Source organism: Aethalodelphis obliquidens, unplaced genomic scaffold, assembly GCF_003676395.1.
Source record: "Aethalodelphis obliquidens isolate GAN/ISIS:26980383/991018 unplaced genomic scaffold, ASM367639v1 scaffold13, whole genome shotgun sequence".
In the NCBI taxonomy this organism is placed as follows: Eukaryota; Metazoa; Chordata; class Mammalia; order Artiodactyla; family Delphinidae; genus Aethalodelphis; species Aethalodelphis obliquidens.
In genome coordinates this window covers 40,733,305-40,757,330 of record NW_020837957.1, presented here as the reverse complement: position 1 = coordinate 40,757,330, position 24,026 = coordinate 40,733,305, and the positions used below count along the sequence as shown (strand labels likewise).

General features: G+C 41.4%; 1 protein-coding gene across 1 annotated transcript; it reads right to left on the bottom strand.

Moving 5' to 3' along the window:
* Positions 1 to 5,693: 5,693 nt before the first annotated feature.
* On the bottom strand, positions 5,694 to 7,651 carry PRMT6 (protein arginine methyltransferase 6). Its single transcript, XM_027114514.1, has one exon. It carries the CDS (start codon positions 7,040 to 7,042, stop codon positions 5,915 to 5,917), a length of 1,128 nt encoding a protein of 375 aa, XP_026970315.1. The 5' UTR covers positions 7,043 to 7,651; the 3' UTR covers positions 5,694 to 5,914.
* Between the last annotated feature and the right edge of the window lie 16,375 nt (positions 7,652 to 24,026).

The window sequence follows — 24,026 nt, the reverse complement described above, 5'->3', positions numbered from 1 at the left end:
GCTCCGGACGCGCAGGCTCAGCGGCCATGGCTCACGGGCCCAGCCGCTCCGCAGCCATGTGGGATCTTCCCGGACCGGGGCACGAACCCCTGTCCCCTGCATCGGCAGGCAGACTCTCAACCACTACGCCACCAGGGAAGCCCTGCATTTTGTCCTTAAATATAATAGTTTCACCAAGAGCAAAGCTGCAAGTGTTTTTTTAAAAAAGGTCTAATGTCACCCCACTCCATACCACCCATTACTAAGCTGCACAACACTTGAGATAATGGAGGTTGGAAGGGTTTGTTCATAAATTTGAGACGATTAGGAAGTTCTTACATAGAAGAGTCTTTGAATAAGTTTAGAATCTAAGCTTCAAGGAGAGATTAAGGACAGGTAACAAAATAAGCAATTATTTTTAATCGATCAAAATAATCTTAGTTATGTTCTGAGCCCATGACTTCAGAAAAGCTTACCCTTAGGATATTGTGATGTAGGCAAAGTATATGCATGGGAATCTTAACCTTTATTTAAGTGCTTCTCTCCTAACTTTCAGGTCTCTTTGACCCCAAGGTATTTTTTATGCTACCTTTGGCTCTAGAAAAATACTGATTATCCTCAATCCCACTATCTAACCACCTTCTGAATACTCAACTATTTTCCTTCCACTCTACACAGGCCAGAATTTCTATTCCCCTTTCCTGTTGAATCTTTCCTGGTGACCAAAATAATAAAATAAATAGATTCATGCTAAAGGGTGGTTACAGCCACCTGTAAGTCTTCCACTCCATTCCATTTTCCTTTAAAAAAACCCACACTGAAAAGATCCATAAACCCAATGGAATTTTGAAGTTCTTTATAATTTCTGGAAATCAAACAAGGGACAGAATGTTGTGCTACAGTGCATGTTTTTGTAAAATAATGAACTCATATGATATTGGTAAGAAGAGGAACAATGTCAAAACATAATGTGGAAGTTGATTGATTCATATGTGACCATTCCCATCATCAATATTTAACACCACCAGGTAGCACCCACAGAACACAAAGCACACATACACAAGTAAATGCAGCTAGCCAGAGGAATATGTCACACCCTACATTCTTCCTCTTGGCTCTGTTCAGCCACATGCTCTATGTCCTAGAAAGGTTTATTAAGCCTTCTCCCCATCTTTGTGCAATTGTTTTGTCTCTGTAACTCTTCCTTACGCTCTTTCATCAAGCTGTCTTATTTACTGCAATGTTTATTTATTAGGGTTAACATCTTTTTAAACTGCTACTATTTTTATTAGAATTAGTGTTCTTAGTGCTCTTGGTTACAAAATTTCATAGATTGTGATGGTCCACCCAACCTAATTTTTCCTTATTTTTAGTGTGTAATATTGCAGAATGTGAAGGTTTTTACAAATACATATATCAAGCGACTGCAGGAATGCCTGTAAAGTATTTAAAAATGTGTGGGGAGGATTTCTTTCCATCTCACTTTCCTTTTTCTGTCCTTCCTTTCCTTTCAGGGGACAGCCTATAAAAAGAGAAGGAGGAATTCTGCCCTCCCCGCCCCCAGTTCTATCTATGTATTCTAAATTACTAAGTGATCGTTTTTAGAGTTAAAAAGCTATCCAACTGAAATCTCACCAGTCTTTCCCCAAAGTTATTACTATCAATAATGATGAATTTAATTATCACAGCTCTCCAAGGAGCACAATTCCAATGCTACTGTTGATATCTGAATTTTTATGAAAATTCTGTTTTGTTAGGTTTAGATGCTTTGTTTCAAATCTTTCCCTACAAGCACATATGATATATGAGAAATAGTCTCATTATGTCCTTCCTTCCTCTTTATCATCACCTTAAACTATGTTCACACGCTTTTGGAAGGGGTTTGGCAATCTACAACTCTACGGTTGTGTTTAAGATGCAATTAGGGCCTGTTCTAGGCTTACAAAGAGCTGCAGAATATTCAAGGTTTCCTCAAGATTGTCTACATGTCTGAGTTTGTCACACATTCAGAAATCTTGATTCTACAAAGTGTAAAATGCTGTAGGTTGGCTAAAAGGATGAGATCCAATCAGCTTTCCATCCATATGAATAACTTTGGACATCACATTTCACAGAAAATAAAGGGGGCGTACATCAGGGTCCTCGGGCCTTTTCTCCAACCTCCTCACCCTCAGAACTATTGCAGGTATTCCAAAAAGGAGGAAAATATCTTAATGCCAGAAAGTATTAGAAGAGAACAAAGATACCTAAATTCCAACAAAACATTAATATTTATTGAGAGGGGCAAATCAAGAAAAAACTGGGTTATGGAAATGAGCCAGATATAAAGCTAAAAACAAAAAGCGCAAGTGAACTATAAATTTGGCTCAACTTTCTAGTAGCCAGTGTGAGAAGGGTCATCTACCCAAAATATTGTGTCTGTTAGCTGAAACAAACCAGTTATATAGAGGACATAGATTTATTTTTGGAACTAACACCATAGAGAAATTTTTCTCTGAGGAGCTCATAATCTATGTGATGATAAGTAGTATTTTTGCACTTGGGCGAAATTTTAAGAATGAAATTGATAAGAGGGCTGGCTTCCTATCCTTGCTTCAGCAGGGGTAAGATTTAGTTGGAATGAAATCTTTCCAGTATAAAGGATGAATGCAGATTATTGATGTAGGTAATTCTACTCCCCACCATACCCCAGTTTTTTGAGAGTAGGATCTGCTTACTTAACTGTTAGTTGGTGTTTATTAAACCATTAAATGAATGACCGCCTGGTCAGATGTCTCTCTGCTGTCCAGCATCAAGTACCAAGTAGAATGGCAGAGTTTGTCTACCTTTGCTACTATGTTGAGGATTCAGTCCCCTGGGGGAGCCTCAGAAAGTGCCACATTTGATTAGTTCTGTTAGGGGAATGGGAACAGGGAATGCTTCGTGAGTGCCTAGTATTTGTCAACGTGAAGATCCTATATACTGAAGGTGGTGGCTCTTTGACGCCTGTGAGACAGGTCTCCAGGGAGACTTCCTTAATCTAAGGGGTCTTTTGTGGGTTAGGAATCGAAAGACTTGTGTTAAACTGTCAAGAATTAGTTACATAACCTTAGGCTAAATCCTTCCAAATCTGTGTAACTCCTTTTTCCTAGTATGTAAGGTGAAGATAATTACTTGCCCTCCCTAACACCTACACCACCCAGTATTTTGCCCATTATTTTTTGTTAATTTTACTTTCTGGTTTATCCTGTGAACATACCTATTTGAAGGAGAAACTATGTTTTACTGGTTTATATCCTAAGCACTTATCACAATGACTATTATATTGTATACTGAATAAAATGTCCATTGGTCCAGTGAGTTAATGAAAATATCTGGAAAGTTTCACAGTGCTAAATAAATGTAAGCTCTTTGAGGAAAGCAGGTAGGACTTCACCATGTTTTTCTCTCCTGAGGGCTGGTAGTTTCTTCCTGTGACCCAAATGACCCTAAGCAATCAGTACCAGTTCATACAGAGCTTGGACAGTGCCTGAATGTTGGTGCATCTCACAACCTCATCCTTCTGGAAGAATCCTCACTTCAGGGCTTAGGCTCCTTTGGCTCATCTGGTATCCAGTGTCATACATTGCTCGTCATATACGGCCATGCTCGTACTGTCAAACAACACCTGTAAAAAAATCAAAATGTTGACTAATTTATTCTGAATCACATTTTCTATGTGTCCAGATGCTCCAGGTTTGCATATTACTTTCCCGCAATTACAACAGCAAGAAGTTATTGAGATCTTAGTATGTACCAGGCACTATGTGCTTGCATGTATTAACTCATAGTATCCTCACATTTCTATAGGGCAGGTATGACTGTTACACCATTTGCATGACAGCACTGGAGAAGAAACAGAGGTTAAGTATTTTGCCCAGTCACACAGAGTGATGGAGCCTAGATTCCAGCATGAGCTGTCTGGCTCCAGAGTCCAAGATTTTAACCACTGTGTTATGTTGCCACATGACTAATGGCTTTAGCTGTATTTTTATGACAACCCATCTTACTTTGGGGAAACAGTAACAATAAGAATTTTAAATTCTGTGTAATTATGAAATACTTACCTTTTACTTCTACAGTTACCCAAAGTTTTAACTGGTATTCCCTTTGTGTGCTTATACTGGCAATACTGTACCCATACAGCAAAGGGATTGTTATAGGAAGCTAAAACAAACACCAGAAATCTACTCAAAACTGTACACTAAAATGCTAAATAAATAAATGTTCAACTTAAAATACAGTTGACCCTAACATAAGGAAGTAATTTATACCTCTAGCTTAAACCAGGCCTAGCTTGCTATGACTGTACCATTTACATGAGCTAACTATCCTAACATCAACATGGTGACAACTACAAATGTATTACTTGCTATTCAAGGATCTTGTAAAGTTGATGATTTTGTACATGTATGTTTCCCTTCATAATGGTAGATCTCATGTGTTGATACCAAATTTTAGAAAATTAGTTGTAATACTTGAATATTTTAATAAGCAATGAATAAAGGAGAAAACTCAGTTAAAATAACAGAACTACGTTAGAGTACTTCAGAAGACCAGTTTTTCACACCTGTTTTCTACTAGCATGCAAAAGCTACTAGTAGGAAGAAACCATACATTAAGCATAGTTGAATTATCCTTAAACTATATTCTGTAGGGGCTGTAACACAGTTTTTAAGAACAATATTAAAAAAGGTGAAATCTATAACTCAAACAGTACACAAGACTTACTTCATCTATAAAAATAGAGCGAATGCCAATGCTTTATTTGCCACAGAGATAAGGAGGGAAACATTGGTAAAAATAAATGTGATAACGTGACTCAAACTTCATTACAAATGATTTTCCTAAATTCATAACTTTCACATTAAGCTGAGCTAAAAAGAAAAAAACAAACCCCCAAAAAACACTAAAAAACTTTCACTTGATGAAAGTAGGCCAAATCACATGATCCCTCTGAATGAGGGAGTTTAATTTTCTAGCTGAGAAAATATTTTCCCTAATTTAGTAAGCTTAAATAATTCACCCATGATGATAAATAAGCCCTTGGGTCAGGATCAGAAGAAACCTCCTGTATCAGTTTATTTTTAAGCAGTACACAAAAATTTTATTATGGAACATTTTCTTGGTTAAATCTTAAGAGTAAAGACAATTAAAACATCCATACTACTTCACCATCTTTCAGGTCTTTTTCTCCTAAATGTACCTTCTAGATTTCTTAGGTGTGCTGTACAATTCCTTAGGGTGCTAAAGTTGATGAACACCTTACTCCATTAAGTGAAATAAAACTTCACTTAATGGAGTAAGGTGTTCATCAACTTTAGCACGCTAAGGAAGTGTTATTTAAACTTTGTCCTCATTCTCCTCTCCCACGTTACCAGTAGTAAAATTTATTTAAAAAACAATGAGAAAGAAATACCGTAGCCTAGAGGCACCTGGGAAGGAAGGGAATATGGCTCAGGAGAGGTATTAGTCATATTGGAGATTTATGGAGTCTAATTGTAAACCCCTTTACCCCCTCCCTGGTTTTAGACTTAGGGTGTGAGGTGTCTGGGATGTGCATGGAGCCTTCACAAACTGACATTTTCTTCCTTTTTTTCCCCCTTTTTTTTGCATGAAACAAAAGAAATACAAGTGCTTGGTACTACGTGCTTTTGAGGCTTAAAGGGCCATTAATAAACACGCTGTTTCGGTCGTTGAGGGGGATCGAAATCACTTTTTAATAAATATCGCCAGAAGAATCTCCTCGAAGGGAGACTGAAGTTATTCTCCCTCCCCAGGAGCCCTAAGGGGAAAGGGAGACGGAAGATAATGTCCCCTACTTGCACGTGAGATTTCCCTTTCTCCTCCGACCCCCCTCCGCCTCTACCGCGCAGGTCTGGCCGCCTCGGGAGGTAGCTGGGAGAGAAAGCCACGCTCAGTCCTCCATGGCAAAGTCTTTGGTCTTTTCCTCCTGGTCGCCCACTTTGTAGCGCAGCAGCACGCGTAGGTGACGGTGGTTGTCCTGAGAGGGCAGCAGCGTGATCTCTCCGGAAACGTCCGTATCTTGCTCCACTTGCACAGGCTCGTTCAGGTAGAGGAGTGCCTGCTTCCAGTGCGTGACTGGGTGAAAAGGCGAGGTGGACAGCACCAGGGGTTTCTCCGAGTCCCCTCCGGGGAAGGTCACCTGGAACCAGATGGCAAAGCCGTGCATGTGAGCCGAGCCGTAGCAGCTGAAGCGGAAGCGCCCACCCACCCCCGCTTCCAGCTCCTGCTCCAGGCCGGCGCGGGCCAGCTCCAGCTGAGCAAAGCACTGCGGCCGGGCCAGCACATCCTCGCCGGACAGGCCTTGCACCACGATTTCTGAGTGGCCCATGAGGCAGCGCGTGGCGAAGCTCTCCAGGCAGCTCATGTCCACACCGTAGAGCTGCTTCATCTGGCTCCAGAAGCTTAGGCGCAACTCCAGCATCTGGTCGCTGATGGGCGCCACGAAGAGCTCGGCGGAAGCCGGCAGTAGAAGACCGCCCTCCTTCAGCCACTTGGTCCGCGCGTGGAGCACAGAGCTCAGCATGGACTCGTGCAGGAGTCCGCAGCCCATCCACTCGCTCACGATGGCATCCACCTGCTCCGGCAACTCCACCGTCTCCACTGGCCCCGGCAGGACGTGCACCCGGTCCTCCAGCCCGTTGAGCCGCACCACCTCCCGGGCCTGTTGCCAGATGTCGCTGGCCTCCACCGCGTACACGCGCCGGGCCCCGGCCTGGGCACAGAAGATGCTGAGAATGCCGGTGCCCGCGCCCACGTCCAGCACGGTCTTGCCCCGCAGCGCTGCCCAGTTCCGCAGAATGCCCAGGCGGTAGGCATCGGTGCGGACGCGGTCGGCAATCATCTCCTCGTGGACCGATACATCCGAGTAGCACTGGTAGTACAGCTGGTCTCGCTCCCGCCTAGTCCTCCGGGGTCGTGGCAGGGCCACCTCCAGCTCTCCGCCATCTTCCTCTTCAGTTCCCTCCCCTCCTTCGCCGCCGCCCCCCGACTCAAGCTTTCTTCTCTTGGGCTGCGACATCTTGGCGGCTCGGGCCGGCTCCCGGCGTGCGTTGCGCGACGCGGCGGGAGCTCTAGGAAGCGGGGGCTTCTGGTATTTGTAGTGCGCGCTCGTGCCGCCCGCTTTTGGCGGGGCACCGGGCGAGTGCCCGCCAGATGCCTCTGAGCTGAACTCTGCTTTTTTACCTGCTGCTTTGGTGTCGTGTAATCCCTTTCCCACCACCCCGCACCCATATTCTATGATTCTTTACGTTCCTCCTCCTTCCCTTACATCCTCGATTCTCTTTTGCTTTCACTCCCTTCCTGAAGTGGACACGCCCACTTAAAACTAATAAATCCATGTTCTGTCATGTCTACTCAACTCCCAGATTTTTTATTACACAGAATTATCTGGGCGGCACTGTTCATACACTACCGCCTCATCTGGACAGTTACAACTCTTAGAGCTCTCCAAACGCGGAGATTTGGAAATTGCACTACATGTTTTTCTTCTCTGTTTTCAGCGGAGTTAGGATGCAAAGGTGTAAATGGAACAAAGTTTTCAGGGGAGTTAGGATGCAAAGGTGTAAATGGAACAAAGTAAAAACCCAACAGTGTAAAACCCTGGTTCGGATTCCAGTGAGACCACAAATAAATGGAATGATTAGGGCAAGCTATATAAACTACTCTTGCCTTCAGTTACCCATTCACCAGCAACAAAGAATCTTCAATGCAGTTGAAAAATTAAGTTTCTGGTCTCTATTTTAGCAGAATGGTTACTTGGCTCTTAGTCCTGCTCTGGTAATTCTGTGGCTCATTCAAGAGTTAAATCTTGGAAAGGTTCAAACCAAGGAGCAGTTGAAAAGCAACAGTGGTGTGATACAGTGAAACCCATTGCCAGGTGTATTCTGGTAACCAATTATTTTTTTTCCCCCAGAGGTAACTGAATCCTTCATCCCCTGTGATCACTTCTCTACTTCAACTCATTTTTTCCTGTGTGTCTCCTTGTCTGGGCGAGATTGGTACTCCCCTCTTCCTCTTTCATTTTCCTTTCAGTCAACTATCAGCTGTTAATCTCTTTCCTCTTGGTTGTTCATAGTAGAAATAAAATACATTTTAAAATACATGTGATGTCTATATGGGTGTCTGTGTTCTTCACAAGTAAGGTGAGAAAAAATTTTCTCCCAGCTTAAAAAAATCACACGAAGAAAATTGACTTTTATTTTCTTGTAGTCTCAAACTATGTCTTTTAAACCAATGAGCCTGTATTCCTTATCTGGGGGAAAAGTTCCTTCACCCCATTCTCTCTATTAATCTGTCATTGAATGAAATAGGCTGATTGACCTGACATCCTCAGCTGTACTTCTAACTCAGGGCTTTCTGGCTGCTCATAAGAATCCTCTGTGGAGCTTTTAAAAAATACCTATGCCTGTGTCCCACTTCAAACTAATTAAATCAGAGCCACTCCAGTGGAGCTTGCGCATATAGTTTTAAAAGCTACCCAGGGAGTTTGTGCAGCCAGAGTGAGAAATGTTCTTAATGATTCTAGTTAAATCTTGCTCCATTATTTTCATTGGGTAAATTATCTTTTTTCAGTGGCCTGGGCTCAGCCATTTAAGGCTAAAAATCCTCAGAGCATTTCCTCTCTGCCCAGTTTGATATCTTGTTTTCAGAAAATAGAGGCCCAGAGCAGGACATGGGATTAGAGTTGAAAATGTGACTGCTTCAACATATTACTTCTAGGCTGTTGATTAGTGTATACTTCTCCCATTCTTTCTGTCCTCAAAATCTTTTCCTCCCTCTTTTAAATGCATTGACTCCTCTACCCTATTTCCAATTCACTGACTTGTGGTCTTTTTTAAGAAATATCTGAATATAAGTTTTGTTGGTTCTACTTCCAAAATATATCTGAGTCCATCTTCTTTTCTCCTTATCCACTGCCTACACCTAGTCTAATTTCCCATTTTTGCTTGTATGGAAATCAGTCTCCTAAGAGATCTCTCAACTTCTAATCATACTCCTGTCTAATCCATTCTCCACAGAGCTACAAGAATGAGTTTTTAAAAATCTAAATTGGACCATGTTATTCTCCAGTAACTTCTTCTTCCAGTTACTGAAACAATCCAGTAACTTCCCAGCTTATCTCATACTTCTCTTCCCAGCTCCCTGTTGGGCTCAATATATACAGGCCTTCCACCTTTTTTCTGTCTTAAGTCTATACATACGCTCTTCCAGGACCTGGAAGATTGTTTTTCTTTTTCTTTTTTTTTGTGGTACGTGGGTCTCTCACTGTTGTGGCCTCTCCCGTTGTGGAGCACAGGCTCCGGATGCGCAGGCTCAGCGGCCATGGCTCACAGGCCCAGCAGCTCCACGGTATGTGGGATCTTCCTGGACCAGGGCATGAACCCGCGTCCCCTGCATCGGCAGGCGGACTCAACCACTGCGCCACCAGGGAAGTCCAAGATTGGTTTTCTTCTTAGCACTTCACTTCAGTCGCTCCTCATCTGTCAGGCCTCAACTTAAATATTACCGCCTAAGAAGGTCCTTCCCTGGCTACTTTAAATACTATTTTCTAACTCAAGACACTGTTTATTTCCTTCATAGCTTTTATTATTAGCTGAGTGTATGTAATTTGTCTATTTGTTTTTTGTAAAATATAAACTCCAGGAGACTTGGACTTTTGTTTCCCCATTATTGTAGTTCCTAGCACTAGAACAGAGCCTGACATGTACAGAGTGTTTAATAGTCTTCAGTGAAGACTGTTGTGGAAGCAATTAAATTGTTATTCATAGGGGAAGGAGAAGAGAGTTTTGCTTTTTGTAGTGCAGTGTGACAATTTGACTCTGGTAAACTCTGAGATAAATCCAGATATAGATCAAATTTAGGATAATCCCAGATGTGAGATGATTCCCTTTCCAAACTCTCATAACCCTTTTAGATAGAATAATGGTAAGCCCTAATTTTATGTCCAGATTAGAGAGAAAATGGCCTGTGGCACTTTCCTTTCCTGCACTCTGGCTTGATACGGAGAGCGATTTCTTTACTCATCTTTTCTACCACACTGAGTTGTTTTAAGTAAGAAGGAGACCAGATCGTAGTCCTTCTCTAAGCATTGCAGCTCAGCAGCTAACCACCTGGATGGGAGAAGAATTGGAGCTGTGCTGGCAGAGTGTTCTTTGTGTTTTCATGCCAGTGGTCTACTCACCACATCTATTCAATGTGAAAACCCATAGTTTTTCAAACAAATGGATCTTGAAATTGATTTAATACACCTTCACCAGCATTAAAAAAATAGAATAGAAAATATCAAATACACAAAATGAATAAAGGTGAGTATTACTTCATAAAACTTGTTTCAGTTAAGTATACTCTCTCTCTCTCTCTCTCTCTCTATATATATATATTTCTTGCTACAGTTCACAGTTAAAAGTTATTCTCCAAAAACAGTGTAAACTTTAATATTTTTGTAACTTTGCTTTGAGTATGGTACTGCTTTGCCTCTCACTTATCTTTTTAGGTAGTCCTCAAATGTTATCATTTTTTGGTAGCTTTTCAACCAGTCTGTGGCCCAATAATCCTTATATATGACTTTTTTCACTCATCCTCTTGTACCAGAGCTATTTGTACATATGGCTTTTCCATGCTAGACAATGGACATTTGAACGCCAAGATTTTTTTATTTCTCACTTTTATATTAAGAATCTAGCATATTGTGCTGGAATCTGAACCATTTGCACATTCCAGATTGGCAGTCCTGAGTACACATAGGATCATAGATGTGTTTTGTATGACAGTGAGAACCATGGTCGATTTCTGCATCACACACATTCATGCATTTATCCAATCATTCATTTATTCAACAAACATTCTGGATTTCTACTCTGCACTAAGTATTCTAGAAACAGGGGACATATCAATAAACAAAAAGACAAAAAGCCTTACCCTATGGGGCTTCCCTGGTGGCGCAGTGGTTGAGAGTCCACCTGCCGATGCAGGGGATACGGGTTCGTGTCCCGGTCCGGGGAGATCCCACATGCCGCGGAGCGGCCGGGCCCGCGAGCCATGGACGCTGGGCCTGCGCGTCTGGATCCTGTGCTCAGCAACGGGAGAGGCCACAGCAGTGAGAGGCCCGCGTAACGCAAAAAAGAAAAAAGAAAAGAAATCCTTACCCCTAAAGAGCTTATATTTTTGTATTAATGTTATGTTATCTATTAATCTTATTTTTTTGTTTCTGTTTTTACTTAAGTAAAGTATTATACTGCTTTTTTTTTTTTTTTTTTTGCGGTACGCGGGCCTGTCACTGTTGTGGCTTCTCCTGTTGCGGAGCACAGGCTCCGGACACGCAGGCTCAGCGGCTATGGCTCACGGGCCCAGCCGCTCTGCGGCATGTGGGATCTTCCCGGACCGGGGCACAAACCCGTGTCCCTTGCATCGGCAGGTGGACTCTCAACCACTGCACCACCAGGTAAGCCCTATACTGCTTTTAACTATCAACTTTCTTTCTTGTATTATTTTACCTTGGGTCCTGATGTGATTTCCTCCCACAAATACTTATTTCTAATTTCTTTTTCTCTTTAATTTGAAGGGCTGTTGTTTAAAAGTGTGTTTTAAAGCCTAGTATATAGAGCTGCAATGAACGTTGTGGTACTTGACTCTTTTTGAATTATGGTTTTCTCAGGGTATATGCCCAGTAGTGGGATTCCTGGATCGTATGGTAGTTCTATTTTTAGTTTTTTAAGGAACCTCCATACAGTTCTCCATAGTGGCTGTATCAATTTACATTCCCACCAACAGTGCAAGAGGGTTCCCTTTTCTGCACACCCTACCAGCATTTATTGTTTGTAGATATTTTGTTGATGGCCATTCTGGCTGGTGTGAGGTGATACCTCATTGTAGTTTTGATTTGCATTTCTCTAATGATTAGTGACGTTCGGCATCCTTTCATGTGCTTGTTGGCCATCTGTATATCTTCTTTGGAGAAATCTCTATTTAGGTCTTCTGCCCATCTTTGGATTGGGTTGTTTTTTCTTTTGATATTGAGCTGCATGAGCTGCTTGTAAATTTTGGAGATTAAGCCTTTGTCAGTTGCTTCATTTGCAAACATTTTCTCCCATTCTGAGGGTTGTCTTTTCGGAGGGAGGAGATATGGGGATGTATGTATACATATAGCTGATTCACTTTGTTATACAGCAGAAACTAACACAACGTGGTAAAGCAATTATACTCCAATAAAGATGTTAAAAAAAAAAAAAGCCTAGTATAAGAGTTGAAGGTAGTTCCTTTAGAATTTCAAGAATTAATTATAATTCTCAAAGTGTGTGTTGGGAAAGGGTAAAGGAACAATGACGAACAATGTTATAAATATCTCTTTGACATGAATATTCATTAAATGATGCAGTTCTTGCCATGGTGCAGTTACTTGGAAGCTGCCAGCATAGAAAGAGGCACTTCTGTCAAAAAAAAATCCTTTATAGAAAATGAACACAAAAGGTGGTGATTTTTGTATTTAAACAAATTGGAACATCAAACATAAAAAGCCTAGGTATATGTTACTCTCTTGATGTGTGTAGTGTCTTTTAGATCCATGGTATATTGGCCCAAATATTAAACCTAATACTAAAACAGATGAATAGCAAATTCATAGCTCCCTGATGATATTATTATAAGTAGTTGTAATTCTTTTAAAAAATGTGTGTATTGAATTGTTTCAGTAGTGACAACAGGGATATTATGAATTTAATCCATAATTAGTGATTCAGTTTAAATTTACTGAGCCCTCTTAGTGTATTGAATATGGCATTTTAACAATTTCAAGTGTAAATATTGGTTATGACATTTTAACAATTTCTGCTATAAATCAGGCCACTATATTGAAAATAATACAGAAAAACAGGAACGTAAATTATAATATGGGAAAAGTAATGTATTGGTGCATCTATGGAAATAAGCATTTGCACACCTGCCCCAGGAGTAATAAGAATCAGGTAGTTTAATGAAAATCAGGTATTACGGTTAATAACATTTAATAAGATCTTCCTATTTCTTTTTCTTTTTTTCTTTTATGAAAACCTTTAATATGAAAGGAAGCTAGCCAGTTGCTTGTATCAGATGCTTACGTTCTCATAGCATTTTGCAACTGAGGGCATTTAAAGTGCATAGAAGTAATGTAGTCATGGTAGACCTGTGATGCTCAAAGTGTAGTTTCTAGACCAACAGTATCGGCATCACCTGGGAAATTGTTAGAATCACACAGTCATGAACCCCACTCTGTAACTAATGAATTAGAATCTCTGAGGTTGGGGTTCTGCAGTCTTTATTCTAACAGTCCTTCAGGAGATTCCAAGAACACTGAAACTTGAGAACCACTGCACTAGACAATCTGAAGACTGCTAGGACCAGCGTGAGGCCATGTAGATACTACGGAATGGAAGGTCTATTATTTTTCCAACTGCTGTAAAACAAATTACTACAAATTTAGCCACTTAAAACAACAAACATTTTTTATCTCATGGTGTCTGTGGGTCAGGAGTTCAGGCACTGCCTCCCCAGAACCTCTGCAAGGTTGTAATCAGGGTGTCTGCCTGGCTTTAGTCCTTTCTGGAGCTTGGGATTCTCTCCCAGTCATGTGGTTGCTGTTCCTTGCAGCCATAGGACTGAGGTTTCCCTCTTTTCCTGATTGTCAGATGGAGGGTATTTTAGCTCCTAGAAGCTGCTGGCAGTTCCCTGCCACAGGGTCATTTCCCAGGCTCTCTCACAACACTTGCAGCTTACTTCTTCAAGACTAGTAGAAGAAGTTGTTTTATCTCAGGGAGGGTCCTATTCCAAATAATTTCCTTGCCTCTCACCTCCCCAGGATAATCTCCTTTTTGATTAATTCAAAATCAACTGATTTGGGATTTCAATTACATCTGTTAAATAATGTTTTCAGCTGAAGAATATAGCTCTGGGTAAAGAGACCAAGGGTGTATTCCCACTAAAGTTTGATAGATATCGCAAAATATCTTAAAATTATTCTATGTCTCAGAGAACTGTGGGTATGGCTCATGGCATGGGGAGATGACCAGATCAAATAGATCAGAAACAGTTTTAAACAAGCTGTACAACATATCTGAGCCAAAGATTTTAATACAGCACAGTTAGCCTTAGTCACCCTTGAGTTTCTGAACCCTGCCATGTGAAAAAAAAATCATACCACATATAGTGTATGTAGTGGCTACTCTTTTAGGCTGGGTCCAAGAAGAGAAGACTTCTGGAATGAAGCCAAGCTGAGCTGAGCCTAAATGAACCCAGTAGACTGCAGCTCTCCTGTAATGGAAGCAAGAAACAAAAAACTTTTGTTGTTGCAAGCTACTGAGATATTGGTGTTATTTGTTACTGCAGCAAAAAACAAAGCTGACTAATACAAATATACATACAGAATGAATGATCATTGTAGCACCACTACTCAGATCAAGACATAAAACATTACCAGTGTCATAACTGTACCTGTGTCCCTCCAGTCCTGTACTTTTTCCCTTTCCCAAGGTAAGTATCCTGATAATACCATAAAACATTCAGTGACAAAAGTCTCTGCTTTTATGGAGTTTATATTTTAGGGAATAATCTCTAATTCTCAGAACGTATGAGGTGGTTATCAGTATCCCTATTTTCTCAGTTTGGAAAACCAAGGCACATAGTAGTTATGTCCATCACTTATTTATCTTTTCTACTGGATTGTAAATTCCTTTTAGACAGGAACCAATTTCCTTTATCTTCCCACAGTTTAGTGTAGCATCATACATATAGTCACAATATTAATTATTTTGATAACAATTAACATTTATTTCCTGCTTACTATGTACCAGAGACAACTCGATTTTCATAAAACCTCTGTAGTAGGTATTATTATTAATCCCTTTAGAGATCAGAAAATAAGCAAAAAGAGGCTGACTTGTCATAGGTCTAGATTATTTTGCTCTATATATGTGTGTTGAAATTGATCCATGTGATTGCACATAGCAGTACTTCCTTCACTTATATTGCCGTATAGTGTTCAGTTCTCAGCTCCCTCTAAAGCCACAATGGATCATACTATACTATACCTATGGATGACTTTGCATAGAGGAGGTACCCGAGCTTCTCATTTCTTCCATCTCTGTTCTGCAGCTTCTCTATTTCTATATATCAAAGGAAAAAAGCAAGTTAGACATCATATTTTTATCTAATATCTGCCTGTGTTTTACTCAGAAGAGTTGTGGTGTGGGAATTGTAAGTGAAGCTGTAGTAGACTGACTGTATATAAGAACCTTAATTGATTTAATAATATTGTAAATCAACTATACTTCAATAAAAAGAAAAAATAGAGTGAAGTTCAGTTTAAAGAAAAAGAATATTATTTGGTTTATTCACTTAATATTGTTGAGCTCCTACATATCTAGCACTGTGCTGGGCTTTAAGAAAGAGAGGAGGAAGCAGTCTCTTTGTTCACCATAAGGAGCTCACAATTGTTGGAGGAGGTCATTCAAAGGACTTTACTGACTGTTGACCCATAAGCCGGACTTGGGCAATCAGAGGCTCCTTATACTCTCTCCTGCACTTGGAATGTATGTTCTGCCCATTGTTCCCATAGTCTGAGCAATATCCAGGATGTAGTTTTAAGAAAGTAAGGTTGAGACCATCTGTACTGTGTACATGACTGAACCCCATTAAAGCCTTTAGATAAAGTTTAAGATTTTGGCAGACAGGTATGGAGATCCACTCACCTTGTGGCCACCTAAGACAAGCCTTGTATGTGAATTCCCTTGCTTATTAAACCTGCCAACGACCAATTTGGATTCATCTGCCTGATTCTTTGGTCTCTCCTCACTCTCTGTGTAGGAGGCTAGTTTCAGGTTTCACCAGGGTAGCTCCCAGGTTTAGGAGCTGGTTGGTGAGCCAACCAGGAGACCAAAGAAATGAGCCATGAAAAAGAGACATCCCAAGGGGAAATCCAGAGATCGCCATTGACCTCTGTATGGGAAGGGGTGGCCCATATGTTAGATGATTGTGGACTGCGTGTGTGTACAGAATGTACAGCTACTGTGGCAAAAAATGGGAGCGAATGGCCGTGCAGGGGGCTGACCTCTACGGTGGACAGGTTGCTGGCCCAACTAGAGGCTGAAGCTTGAGTTAGAAAGCAGGAAGAAGAGCTGCGGTTAGAGAAGGATGTGTAGTTGTCCACTACTCTGCTAGCTTCGGGGCTGGCAGACAAGATGGGAGAGCAGGATAAGAAGTTGGAGAACTTAGCGTGCCATTTGCAAAGGTAGGAGGGCTCAACCTAGAGGATAGGTGGTGAACCCTCAAAAAAGTAAAGGCCCAGACACTACCATAAAGTTTTTGGGAGTCATATGGTCAGGTAAGATGTGTATTGTCCCAGAAGCTCTGATTGACAAGATGCAAGCCTATCCAATCCCTAAGAGCATGCAATGCAAGCCTTTGTAGATGTGGGAGGTTTGGAAGACTTTTACTCCCTCCTGTGCTGACTGCCTCCATCCCTTATACTGCCTACTAAAGAAAGGGCACATGTGGAACTGGGAATCAGAGCAACAAGTCACCTTTGAGAAGGCAAAAATACTAATAAAACAGATAAAAGTTCTGGGCATCTTCCAAGCAGGGCTACCATTTGAGTTGTTAAATGTATCTGTGACTTAGGAAGGTATGGGTTGGGCACTGTGGCAATAACAACAGAAGAGGGTACCCCTAGGTTTTGGTTTCAGCTCTAGAAGGGGACAGAAACCTGATAGACCCCCCCCCCCCCCATAGAGCAACACTCCTAGGAGTGTACACAGCACTCCTCCAGGCAGAGCCTCCTATGAAGGAAAAACATATCATAGTAAGAACTTCCCTTTCTCTCAAGAGATAGGTTGAGAATATGTTCCATTGACCCATCTCTGCCATGGCTTAAACTCCCACGTTGACTTAATGGCATGCCTGTTTGCAGCAGGGGAGCACCCTGTATGCCAACCCCTGTCTATGGCTTGGACAATGGGAAGCCAAGGGGTGGATGATTGTGAATAAGCCCTTGTGGGGTCAGAATGTATGGAGAGCATTTGGGTTTGCCTGCAAAAGCCTGAAGTAGTCCTCACTGTCTTCCACATCCTGTCTCATAAGGCACTGACACCCCCTTGGCAATCAGGAAGCTGATGCCCTTGCTCCAGTATAATCCCTAACAACTGACCCTTCAGCCGATACAGCAGGTTGGATGCATAGAAAGAGTGGCCACTCTAGTGCCTGGGTGTGATGGCATATTGTCAAGGATACCCAATTGCCTTTGAAATACAGTGGCTTGTTTCATGTACTAACAGTATGTCCTGTGTGTTCTAAACAATAACCAAGGCAACTACCAAAGAGTTTGGGGCCATTCACTGGAGTTCCCAAACGGTGAGGGATTGGCAAATTTTGATTATATTGGCCTCCTTCCTCTGACTGAGGGTTCTAAATATGCCCTGGTTTGTGTGGACACTACATCTGGCCTAACTCAAGTTTTCCCCTGTCACCATGCAAACCAGGCTGCAACCATTAGGGGATCAGAGAAGCTGAGTACCATATGGATACTCCCGTGGAATAGTCACATTTCAAAGGTCATGATATGCAGGACTAGGCAGAAGACTATGACACTGAATGGAAGTTCCACCTCTCCTATAACCTGCAAGCTGCTATGTTAGTAGAAAGGAAAAATGAAATAGTAAACCAGCAAATTAAATTACTAATAGGTAAAACTGCCTTGGTCTGGTGGACTAAAGTACTATCCCAGGCTTTAATACATTTGAAAGATCAACTTATAGGGCATATTGCCCCATATGCCAGATTGGGAATCCTTGCCAAATACCCAATGCCATAAAGGTTTGGACGTCTTGAAGACAATTATTGCCTTGGTTCTCTTGTGGTTTTTGTGCTGTGCTGCTGAGAGTACAAAGCTCCATCATGCCTGGGAAAGACATTATCCTTGGCAATGGGAAGTTCCACTGGGATGTGTGAATTACTTCATACCTCTGGGTGAGGGGGAACTACGCAATCTCCACTGGGATCCTGTTGTCTTGCTGCAAGCTGGACCTATTGAAACATACTATACCTGGAATGGAACATGTACCATTGAAAGAGGGGGAAAAATGAGAGTCCCGATCTGACACATCCCACACCAAGCCCATCTCCTCATGCCTGATGGGGCTGCCTCCTCTGGCCAACAGGTATGGTATGTACAACCAGGTCAAATTCTTAAAGCTGCAGTCACATTAACATCTAAGGATTAGTCCACAAATGTAAATCTTAAAAGGGGAAGGTCTTCCCATACAAGTTTCTACTAAATCTGTCATTTTGGCCTTAGGCTTCTGCTGCTACTCTGTTGTCTGGCCACAGGATGGACACCTAATGGAAATACCTTTTTACAGTGGGCCCACTAGTATGCCTGACAAAGGAATCAATCCAACTGTTGGGTATTGTGGGAAGCTGCCCTTCTTTAGCTCATCAGGATTACCATAGTGGGCATTGCCACTCCAGGCAGAGAATTAGAAGGCCCTAAAGCAGTATATTAAGGTAGAACAAGTTAGGACTAGTACTCTTAATTCATCTGGCAATACTTGATCAACCAATCAAGTATCAACCAATACTTCATGCAGAGACCTGACCTGTGGCTTGAATATCAGTAACACTTGGCATGGGTATTCTTTTTCTGTCAATCGGACTACACAGGCAGCCCATCACTCTGCTGACCAGAAGGGTCCTAAAACTACCACCACTAGAGCTGTAGGTGGTTACACTCAGATTTGGGATGGGTTCATGTGGCTCACCCTGGGTCATGGACATTTGAACCCAGGCACCCCTATGTTGGGAACAGATGAATCACTCTAAACAGAACCAACCCAATTGTACCAGGAATATGGAATGGATATCACCAAAACTGTGTAGTCATGCTGTCACATGAAAGGATAGTGACTGGTTTGGCAATCATTGGTTGTGACCGCCAGGTATTTGTTGGGGAACCCGAATGGAACCCAGTGGCTGTGTGGCGCAAATCTTTGGCCATGGCTTTCACCTGGGTGGTTGGGCCACTGTGCTCTATCTAGGTCTTCCCTGGGCACAGGGGAGAATCCACCCCAAAGTAACAAAAATTGTCAAACCCCCTCTCCTCAAGGCCAGATGGGCACATTCTGTTTTCCACTGGTACAATCACTTGGCTGCCATCTTTGTTCTGTTTTTTGGCCTGGAGGATATTATAGCACACATAGAAACCCTTACTGAATTCACCCAACAAGCCTTAAATGATAGCCGACAAAGCCTGTCTTTACTGAACAATGAAATATCTCTCATGAGAAATTCTGTCCTCCTAAATTGGATGGCCTTGGACATTATTACAGTCTCAAAAGGAAGCACCTGTGCCATTATCCAAATAGATGTTGTGTGTTCATACTTGATGAGTCTGATAAGGCATCATCTTTATTAAATCACATGAATACACAAGTGAATGTTATGAGGGATCTGACCTCCAGCCTATTGGGACTTAATAAATCAGGTTCAGATCATGGGCCTCTTGGTGGAAAAAAACTGTTACTTATTTTGAGAAACATTACCTTTTTCTGTGTTTTCTCTTGCATGTGCCCATGTGGCTGCTGTGGAATCTGCCTCCAATGCAGCCAGAGAGCTGCCAAATGAGCCACCTTCCTGCTGGTGAAACCCTTTGCTGACCACTCAGGGCACGTTACAGAAGAGGGGTGTGTGTGAAATTGTAAGAGCCGGTTACGAGGGATGGAGTGTTGGAGGAGGTCATCGAGAGGATGTGACCGCCTGTTGACCTGTAAGCTGGATTCAGGCGATTGGAGGCTCCTCACCCCTCTCCTGTCTTTGAAATGTATATTTTGCCCACCATTCCCATAGTCGGAGCCATTTCATGGATGAAGCCTTAAGAGAGTAAAGTATTGTTGAGACCATTTGGACTGTGTATGTGACTGAACCCCATTAAGGTCTCTATATAAACCTTAAGATTCTGCCTGGCAGGTGTGGAGATCTACTCATCTTGCGGCCGCCCAAGACGAGCCACTTACATAAGTTCCCTTGCCTTTTAACCTGCTGCCTACCAATCTGCAGTGGTCTGCCTCTCTTCAGTCTCTCTTTGTCCTCCATGTGGCAGGGCCAGTTTCAGATTTCACCAGGGGAAACTCCAGAGGGTGCACACCAGCATCAATACAAAGAGCTCAAAATCTACTTGGTAGTCCTTTAACCCAGGTTTGTCTACGGTTGGCAGATAATGCTGAGTCCCTTTCTCAAAAACTTGAGGATAATTCTTGTATTATTCAAATATCTTCCCTACATGGCTCTGCAGGTATTTAATTTTCACTCTGAATTTTCTTGCTGGTTTGAGGTACTACTGTGTTACTCTTCGGATGAATACCATTAGGTTTTCCACTTTTATGCCTTAGGATATCTGGATAGCGTAATGGCCATACTTAAGAATTCAATTAATTTTCACCTTCACGTATATTAAAGCTCTCTGTAAAGTGCTATAAAATGATACTATGATTATTGTTGTTTTTATTGTTGAATTTATGCTTTCTCAGCCTAGTCAACATGAGGAAATACCTGAATGACTGAATCTGTTTTTTTTTTTGTTGTTTTTAAAATGTCCATTGAGTTGACTTTCTTCAAGGACAGGAAGCAAAATATAACACATGTTTCCAGGCTTGTCTTTATATTCTCAAGTATGGTTTACAGCCTCAAGCATGGTTGTCTTTAATGACAGAACTACCTTTTATCTTCTTTTTACAAGATAAGGTTGATCTATTTTTTAAGTTAATACACCACTGGCTTTATATCCTTGTCACACATACACTTTAGGAATAGGTTAAAGCTTCTTTATGTTGTATTATTTACTGTGCAGCCATATTTGAAAATACAATGAATACACGGAAATTAATAACTCTAGAAGGGTACAAAGTGATAGTATTCACATTTAATTACAGAGATCATCTATTACATTAATATAATAGTGATGCTATTTGAATGTAATATAGTGAATAAAAATAAAGTGACAGGCTAACAGAATTTTAGCTTTTCAGTTTAGAAAAAACAAAGGAAGATAAATGGTTAGCGGACATGGTTAGTAGCTCAAATGCATATGCTATAAGCCCTTATTTGAGTGTCAACTCTTAGCAAAGGACACCAAGCAAATGAACTCGAATATCCATTTGATTAGCTTCTTAAAAACTGAAATAGGTTTTTATATACTTTGGAAAGAATTGCTAGCAAAAAGGATGAGGATTTTTTTTTTGTTTGTTTTTTTGGGTTTTTTTGCAGTACGTGGGCCTCTTACTGCCGTGGCCTCTCCCGTTGCGGAGCATAGGCTCCGGACGCGCAGGCTCAGCGGCCATGGCTCACGGGCCCAGCCGCTCCGCGGCATGTGGGATCTTCCCGGACCGGGGCATGAACCCGCGTCCCCTGCATCGGCAGGCGGACTCTCAACCACTGCGCCACCAGGGAAGCCCCGAGGATGGGTTTTTAATGGAGGTAATCCTCTAAGAAATTACTGCTTAGCAGTTAGAAATATAGAAGAGCAAGATAAACTTGAAATAAGCCTGATAAATCCTATCTTACCCATTGTCTTCGCTTAATAGATACTTTGGATCTGGATTAAACGGTGCTCAGTAGTCACCCCAAGAAATCCTATTCTTTATGTATCTCCTTCCACCCCTCTTCTTACTCAGCTAATGATGACTTTGCCACTTACAAGTTATGAGTGAAGTCACTGAATGCAGTTACTTGGTGGAGTCCTAGTTCTTGGCTTAAGATCATACATCTGTAATGAGCCTTCATGTGTTCTATAAATGGTGACTCTCAGACCCGCCTGAGCATCAGAACCATCTGTGTAGCTTGTAAGAAATAGGCATGTCTGGGTCTCACTTGCATAGATATTTGTTCTGTAGATCTGAGAGGAGCCAGGGCAAATGTAGTGAATCCTATGCATTGTTGGGTCAAAGTACATTTCATAAACAGGTGAGAATTTTTAAATATATTTCAGCATTGATTTGAATTCATATTATTTTATATATTTTATTCATGTACAATTAGTTTTTATTATCCAAGTAATACCTTTGCACTGTAAAAAACATCAGAAAAGTCAGAAGCAAAAAGAAGAAAATAACTTCAAATATGACCACTGTTAAATGGATTATTTGGAGTTTAACTATAGTAATAGAGTAGTTGCCTTGCAACTAGAAGCATAATTCTATAGGTGCTCCATAGAGTTGGGTTTTTTTTGTATATAATTAGATATTATCTGTTCAAATTGGCATTCTTTACTGAAGGGAGGATCCCATTCATCCCTTCTTCCTCTACTCAAACACTTTTCTGGTTCTTTCTCTCTGTTAAGTGGCATGTCTGAGTTTAGTATGGGAGTCTAGCAAAACTGATAATGGGCTTTTGGAATGATCAGTCCTGGGGACATACCAACCTGGTGTGACAGCAGTTCTCCCATCCAGTTATTTATCCACTCAAAAAATTTATTGAGCACCTACTAATATGCCAGAGGCTATGCTATGTGTTGGTGATATCCAGTCCCTTCCCTGGAGAAACTTCACACCCTCGTATGGAAGATAGACAAACAAACAGAAATTAAGGTACATTGTGTATGTGCTGTGAAAGATGTATGCACAGGGCATGTTGAATGCACAGATAGGGGATATCTAAATCAGAACAGGGAGTTAGGGAGGATGCATATAAAGAAAGGATGTGAAACCTGGATGTCAGAGCCCAAAACACTCATGTGGCATTGCTGATTTAGGAAATCTTTATCAAGGGGCATACTCATGCTTTAACTACTGTGTTTATTGTCTAGAGAGGAGACCGGAAAGCTCTCTTTTGTTTCCTGATGCTCCTTTTTTTTTTTTTTTTTAATAGAGTTCTGTTCTCTTTTTCACAGATGCATTATTTTTTATTATATTACTGAAGGTCTTAGTAATATCTCGAAATTTTCTTCTTCCTGCATAGTTTCTGTTTCTTCTGAGAAGCCTTTTCCATTTTTGTTTGTTTTGGTCCCTATCTTTCAAGGTAGAGGTCAGATTCTTCTGAGAAAGCTCTTCCAGTCTCTTGACAGGTTATTTATAGGCCTGGCTTTCCACTTTTGTGAAGTACAAGGGTAAGAAGCCTGAAGTCTCAGCATTAAGGTTGTAAATGTCTTCTGGGGAGAAACCATCACACAGGTGATCTGGTTTTATAATGGTGGGATAACTGGTTCTTACAAAGACTTTTCATCAATCTTCGTATTTTGGCTTTATTTTCACCTATACCTTAGGCAGGGGTGGGGTGTGGGGGGCACAGTTATATGTGTTAAATGCGGTTGCTTCTCACTTCCCTCATTACCTGCTTTGCATTTTACCTTCCCCAGTCTGCTGTCAGTTACCATTAGTCAGTTATCATTTGCTTTTCTGACTTCTAAACTTTTCTTACCTTTCTCTGTTCTTCTGTTCTCCTTGTCCTTGTGGCTTTGTGTCTTAAAACAAAACAAAACAATTCTATTACGATATGGTTTCAGGAAGGAGAGAGACTAAATTCATGTAATCTGTCTCTTCTTTGGCCTGCATTAAGTGCTTTCTTTTTGTAGAACACTGTACTAAGAATTTAATTTATAATAATTCTAGGCAACAGGCATTATTATTGTGTCACTTTTGCAGATTAAGGAAGTGATGTTCAGAGAGAGTAAGTGGCCAAAGAGCTAGTAAGTGGTAGAGCTATGGCAGATAAGTGGCTCTCAAATCTACAGAGTGGTTCACGTAGATTATGAGGTCTCCTTTGGGCTAACATAGGAAAGACAAATTGTTCTCCTGCATTTTCAGAGCTAACCCTGGTTCCAGATCCAGCTTTAGAGATGAGGACATTAAGGACCTGTGAAGGGAGAGTTGGGTATGCAAAGCTATGAGAGAGCAACACCTCCGTATAGAGCTGACTTTTATCAGTGCTATCACCAATATGGATTGGACCATATTCTGATATAAATTCTTTCTTTTAGGAGCTTGACAAAGTTG

Coding starts and splice junctions, on each gene's coding strand:
- PRMT6 (XM_027114514.1), bottom strand. CDS start 7,042: ATGTCGCAGCCCAAGAGAAGAAAGCTTGAGTCGGGGGGCGGCGGCGAA.